This window comes from Microtus ochrogaster, chromosome 7 (assembly GCF_000317375.1).
Source record: "Microtus ochrogaster isolate Prairie Vole_2 chromosome 7, MicOch1.0, whole genome shotgun sequence".
Lineage (NCBI taxonomy): Eukaryota > Metazoa > Chordata > Mammalia > Rodentia > Cricetidae > Microtus > Microtus ochrogaster.
This window is the reverse complement of record NC_022014.1, coordinates 20,892,296-20,899,223: the sequence shown is the minus strand read 5'-3', so window position 1 is coordinate 20,899,223 and position 6,928 is coordinate 20,892,296. Positions and strand designations below refer to the sequence as shown.

The 6,928-nt window shown below is 47.3% G+C and overlaps 1 protein-coding gene across 1 annotated transcript in view; it reads right to left on the bottom strand.

Annotated features, from left to right (window-relative positions):
• The window catches only part of Supt6h (SPT6 homolog, histone chaperone), a 42,295-nt gene that overhangs the window by 1,445 nt on the left and 33,922 nt on the right, over positions 1–6,928 (bottom strand). The window contains exons 33-36 of the mRNA XM_005349461.3: positions 1,705–1,817; positions 1,326–1,403; positions 1,077–1,243; positions 448–635 (exon numbers count right to left, since the gene is read on the bottom strand). Of these exons, the coding sequence (XP_005349518.1) occupies positions 448–635; positions 1,077–1,243; positions 1,326–1,403; positions 1,705–1,817 (546 nt within the window). The remainder of the gene's footprint in view (positions 1–447; positions 636–1,076; positions 1,244–1,325; positions 1,404–1,704; positions 1,818–6,928) is intronic.

The window sequence follows — 6,928 nt, the reverse complement described above, 5'->3', positions numbered from 1 at the left end:
GGAGGTCTGGCGCCCTCTTCTGGCCTTCAGGCATACAGACAGAACATTGTATACATAATAAATAAATAAATATTAAAAAAAAAAGAACTTGATTCTTATAGGAAGCAACCTTTCTGTTGCTTTTCCATTTTTTCCCTCAGAAACCAATGCCCATGGGAACATTTTTTTTTCTCACCGAGACAGGGTTTCTCTGTGTAGCCCTGGCTGTCCTGGAACTCACTTTGTAGACCAGGCTGGCCTCCAACTCACAGAGATCCCCTGCCTTTACCTCCCAAGTGCTGGGATTAAAGTCATGCATCACTACTACCTGGTACCATGGGAGTATCTTAATGGTCTTGGCTTTCAAGAAGATATACAACAGCTGCTTATATTAAGTCTTCAGCCCACATGGCACCACCTGCTCCTATTAGGAACCTGCCTGTACTGTGCCATTAGCTATGTACTCACTTTGGCTGTTGTTGCCGTTGTCGGGAGCTGGAGGAAGGCTGGGGCTGGGCCTGGGTTGACTGTGGGGTAGTGTTGGCCTGGAGTTGGTGGTATTGTGGGGTGGTAATGGGCTGGCTTGGAGTTGTGTAGGAGTAGCTGGGGGTCATTAGTGGTGTGGCCACTGGCTGCTGGGCTGGCGTTGGGAACACCTAAAAAGGAGTGGACAGAGAAATAAGGGTTTGATGAGGGCTTGTTCAGCTTCCTTGTCAATCTCTGACAGGCCATGCGAGCTGGCTCCAAACAGTGCTTCCAGGTGATCCACCTGGAAGCAGGATGTGTGCTGGAGAGTAAAGAAAAGTCAGGAGGATAGCACCAGCATACAAAGTTGCCCACTAATCTTGACTACCTCAGGTAGCTTGAGGGTTCCAAATAGCCCACCTGTGCAAAGGCCAGGCCCTTTCTTATTCCCTTCCTGTCAAACATTCTGGAGATAAGGAACATCTGTTAGAGATGGTTCCTAGGCCTGAGCATAAGAAGCTCCTGGTAGCAGACATGGCCAGGTATCTATAGCATCTGAGTCTGGAAGTAAAAGATGATCACCCCCTTTCCTCCCCACCCAGTTCAGGAAGAATCCTCCAGAAAACACATACATGGTAGGCGCTGCTGCCTCCTCCGCTGCCACCATAGCCATACTGGCTGGATGCCCACTGGGCTGGGGTAGCATTTGGGTTCTGTCCCTGGCCTGTGACAGCAGCAATGGCACTGAACATCTGCGAAGTCATGTTCTGAGGCAAGGCATTCACAGCCCGTGTCAGATCTGTAACACACAGACAGCCATGTCAGGATGTAAATCCCTCTAGTTCCCACTGCCCTACAAGTCTCAGCCGCAAGCATCTCACCTGCAAGATTGATGTTGGCTGGGGTAGCATTGATGGAAGCAGGGGTCCGGGTCCTGCTGCTGCTACTGGGAGTGATGCCTGTAAGGAACAGATGCAGTCAGTTACGTTCCTCCAGAAAGCTACTCTGGCTTCCCAGCTCAAGAGTCAGAAGAGCTTTAATCCCAGCCCTCAGAGAGGCAGAGGCAGGTGGATCTCAATGAGTTTGAGGCCAGCCTCACCTACAAAATGAGTTCCAGGACAGCCAGGAGATGGAGAGCGTCTGTGCTGCAGAAAAGCTGGAGCAGGCATGAGGCAGCTAAGATGATAACTGACTTCACTTCCCTGAGCTAGGACCGTGTCCCTCTCACCACAGCCTACGGTAGAGTACAGTAGAACTCACCTGGAACAGGATCCTGATAGTGATCCTTAAACCACCTGAAGAGCCCATTCACAGTCGGGAAGATCTGGCCCCGGTACCGGAATCCTTCAGGAGTCACCGTTACATATTCTATCCTGAGATTTTATAAGGAAACAAGCATCAGATACTGTTTGTCTAGCTAGTGCTCTGTCAACTCGACACAAGCTACAGTCATCGGAGGGGAGGGAGCCTCAACTGAGCAAATGACTCCAAAGACTGGCCGTAGGCAAGCTTGTAGGGCATGTTCTTAATTAGCTACTGATGTGGGAAGGTCCAGTCCATTGTGGTGGGGCCTCTCCTGGGCTGGTGGTCTTAGGCTCTGTAAGAAAGCAGGCTGGGCCAGGTGGCAGTGGTGTATGTCTTTAATCCCAGCATTTAGGAGGCAGAGGCAGTGGATCTTTATGAGTTCAAGGCCAGCCTGGTCTACAAAGAAAGTTCCAGCACAACTAGGGCTACACAGAGAAATCCTCTTGAAGAACCAAAAAAAATAAAAAAATAATAATAAAAAAGGAAGGAAAAAAAAAAAACCAAACAGGCTGAGTAAGTCAGTAAGCAGCTCTCCTCTGCTTCAGTTCCTGTCTCCAGGTTCCTGTCCTGACTTCTTTCCATGATGATTGTGATATGGAAGTATACGCCAAATGAACCCATCCCCGCCAACTTCCTTTGGTCATGATGTTTCATCACAGCAATAACAACGCTGAGCAAGAAAGACACCACTGTGACCACTTGTGAAAAAGTGGACAAATAAGTATCAGCTGGGTGCTGGGGGATGACAGGGACAGGCTGCACATGACAGAGCACAATTAAGGCTAAGGAGGCAGAGGCCTTGCGTGCTGAGTACAGGCTGTTAGGGAAGCTGTGCTGGAGGATGCACCGGAGGGGGTGTCTTCACTGCAGACAACAGGCTACAGGTAGAGTGAGACCAGGGGGACAGAACATCAGGTGGGAAGAGGCCTCCCTGGGCAGCTCCAGATAAAGAAAGGAGGATTCTAGCTGGGTGGTAATGGTGCATGCCCTTATCCCAGCATTCAGGAGGCAGAGCCCGATGGATCTCTGTGACTTCAAGGCCAGCCTGGTCTACAGAGCTAGGACAGCCAGGGCTGTTACAGAGAGAAAGCCCATCTCAAAAAAAAAAAAAAAAAGGAGAGGCTGCAGAGATGGCTCAGAGGTTAAGAGCACTGACTGCTCTTCCAGATGTCCTGAGTTCAATTCCAAGCAACCACATGGTGGCTCACAACCATCTGCAATGAGATCTGATGCCCTCTTCTGGTGTACAAGAATACACCCAGGCAAAACACTATACATAATAAATAAATAAATTAAAAAAAAAAAAAAAGGAGAAAAGACAAACTCTTTAAGCACTCGAAAGGTGTTTAGTCTGTCCTCACTCACTATTTGTGAGAGTAGCCAACTGGCTAAGAGGATGGGCCTTACTTAGTTTCATACCTGGTTCTAGTTCTAAGTTTGAGTTCTGTATTTACCGCCCATGTACCAAGCACAACAGCCCTTAGACCTAAAGGACAGTCACAAGGAACAATGGAGCAAGTATACAAGGCAGTCATCATACCTAAACATAGTGCTACGCTCACTCAAGAAGAGCCACAAACAATGAGACAATGCTAAACATGCTGAAGGCCTCACTTACACTCAGTCAAAAACTACTTTCTAAATCTCCACACACAGACAGAAGTCAAGGAGTCTCTGCTCCCTTCTATGAGAAGCTACTGTGTTGAATTTTTCTTTCATGTCCTCAACTTTCTTATGTGGTCTTCATGAGATGTTCATAGTCTCACAGTGTCCTGGCTGCCACTCTAGGTATTTCAAAAAAGAGCATGATATTCCAGGTGCCACAAGGCTCCAGAGCCCCACTATGTATCACACATGTGACCAATACAGTGCTAAGGGTAGGATGGCTCCTTCCAGGCAGAGAAGGCAGCTATCATCACTAGAGTGTTTAAAAGACCTAAGCAGGTCACCCTAAGGAAACTGGACAGGGTGAGCTAGAGAGGTACAGAAGGAATGCCTCAGACAAAGCAGCCTGCCAGTCATACATGGAAGGGAACAGAGTAGGAGACACATCCACCTCATCCACACTCAGAAGATACACAATGTAGCATCAGTGAGCTACCGTGTGCTGAAAGTTCTGGAAAAATGAATGAGGGAGCCTTCCTAATCACTGCAGTGCCTGGGGAGTGGTAGCGAAGGGAATTCCTTTTCTAGTGTGGATGAAGGTGACTTTCTTAGGTGACTCGTTGCTTTCTGTCTCTACCAGGCATGCAGACAACACTGTCATTTACATCACATTACATCATAATCAATCAGCTTACGAAGGAAGGAAGGAAGGAAGGAAGGAAGGAAGGAAGGAAGGAAGGAAGGAAGGAAGGAAAAGAATCAGCAACAAAACCAAACCACCACAAAATTCTCCTGATGCATACAATTCTGTGCAGTCACTGCCTGGATAGATGTGCATCATGAACCCCTTTCCCTACCTCTCAACGGGTTAAGAGGACGAAGGAAGGTGGAACCAGAGTGGTGTGGCTCTCTTCTAGCCTATGTGTAGACCCCAAAGGCAGCAGCTTCTCAGCACCAGTGCTCACCTGGGTTTACCCCGGGGTTGGTATCCCAGAAGGAACTTGCCGGGAAGTTCCTTGCAGGCACAGATGAAGTAAGGGATGAAGGTGGGCTTCTCCTTCTTAGTTTTGATGAGCAGCTCCTCTAACTTCTGGGGGTAGAATGAGGGGGACAGGTTGGAATGGTAGAGCATGCTTGATATACAATGACTGGTACATACGCACATATACTTCTTTCAGCACTGAGACCCCTACACTCAGAGGAAGTGTCCACCCTTAAGAGCCTGGAAGGTGTCATCCTCACAGCGTCTCAGACTTACCTTCCGGTCTCCACCACTACAGTCCTGGTAATACTTGTGGTTCAGAAGGTCTCGAGCAAAAGAAGCCATGGGCTGGACATAGCGGGCAACAATCTCATCCAAGTCTTCAAATTCCTACAGGAAGACCATTAAGACCTCACATGTCACATCCAGACCCGAGACTCTTTTATAACCACCCTGAAGGGACATGACAGCAGTTCTGCTCAGCAGGGGCTGACTTCCCCCTCATTCTACTGCAAAATCCCTTCAATTTATCAACTGGTTTGACTAAATCCCAGACACTGGCTTATCAGAATAAAGTTCTTTAAATAATAACTGTGATGTTTCACTGTATTTAGGAACAACGGGGAACTTTGGATATCTCCCTACTGAACACAGATAAGAGACCTCATGTGTATGTATGTATGCACTCCATCATTTTCTTCACTTCCTCAATATTTCTCTCTAAGCGATTTTAAAATTAGAAATATGGGGGGGGGGGAGCTAGTAATTTATTCTATAAATTACCTTGCTTTGTTGTGTTGCATATCACAAATATGTATGATGTGTTCAAGTTAGGTGTCAGGTGAAAGCAACCAGAAAGAACTTGTTCAGGCACGGCTCACCTCACTGTTGATCCATAAAGTGGCTCCCAGGCTGAAGGCATTTTCCTTGCCCTCCTCCCGCACATCCACATGCTGGTAGATGCCATCACTGACTTTCCAGGTTACGGTCAGATGGTTTTCACCCTTGCTGCTGGGCCGGATGATAACATCGCCTTGGTCCATGGTCTCCATCATCTTTTCTGCTTGCTTGAAATTTATGTTATGGAAAGATGGATGTGCAATCACTCGCTTGATGTATGCTGAAGGGGGCAGGAGAGAGACAGACCAGGTGATGGGTTAGGAGCTGACAGCAACAGGAGAATCATGGATAGCTTTTGACCCACTATGGGATTCTGAGACACTTTCTGGGCTTGGGTTCTCTGATGTGAATGAGCTGTCAACCTCAGTTCTTAGACTGAGTAAATGAAGTTTAGCAAAATGTAAAGCAGGAGACTGTGGTTCCAGTTCTGCTCACACTTGTCTTTCATGCCTCTGGGCCTCATAAAACCGGGTACCCTCACCCCCTGGGGAACTGATGCACATAAACTCTGCAGCCTAAGTCCCCAAGTATAAGCTGTAGCATTCAGGTGCAAGGCCCACTGCTGGTCACTCACTAGTTCGTTGCTGCTTTCGCTTCATGTCCTCTTCCTGCTTGTGGTCTGCAGCTTCAGCATCAAAATCATAGTAGGTGTCCTTGGGCAGTTTCCACTCATTGTTCCTGTCCATGAGGTCTGAGGTCCGGCAGGTCAGGTCTGCACTGAACTTTTCAATATCAATCTTCATGATACGGCAGTGAACAGTCATCCCCACCTAGATCCACAGAACATGTGAGCTGGAAGGGACAAAGATTATCTAGTCCAATGTTTTATTTATTTATTTATTTATTTTTTTTGGTTTTTCGAGACAGGGTTTCTCTGTGGTTTTGGAGCCCGTCCTGGAACTAGCTCTTGTAGACCAGGTCTCGAACTCACAGAGATCCGCCTGCCTCTGCCTCCCGAGTGCTGGGATTAAAGGTGTGCGCCACCACCGCCCGGCTAGTCCAATGTTTTATTTCACATAGAACTGCAAAGCCCAAACAGAAAGGTGGGGTTTGCCCAAAGTCAGCTACCAAATGGCAGGGTAGAATTTGGAGTGGGCAGGTGTATGCTGGAAAACTGGAAGGTCATTACCAGCATTCTTCTGCTCGCTAAAGCTCACGCTCTTTTCTGAGAAGCTGTTTGTCTATTTCTCCTGATTTAAGCAGTCTTTTTGGATCCTGTTGAAAATCCTCACTTCACTATAAGAACGTCTTTTTTGAGCCTTAAGCCCACAGCCCTCCCAGACTGACTCATACAGGTTAGGAAAGTTGGATGAAAATGGCCCCCAGACTCATATATTTGTATGCTTAGTCTTCAGATGAACTGTTGGAAAGATTAGGAAGCAGGGCCTAGTTGCAGGAGGGGTGTCACTAGGATTAGTTTTGAGGGTTCAAAAGCCCAGGCTAGACCAGCACCTTTCTCTGCCTGTGGCCTATGGATGGATCAGTATGTAAAAAACTCTCAGCTACTGCTTTAGAGCCATGCCTGCCACCTTTCCACCATGATGATTATGAAATTGACCAAAAAAAAAAAAAAAAAAAAAAAAAAAAAAACCGAGAGAAGAAATTTATGCCTTGGCAAGGCTGAAGCATGCATGGGAAGCCTGTATATGGTGGCTATGTTGAACTTGTTCATATTAGGTTTCAAGGTCTATG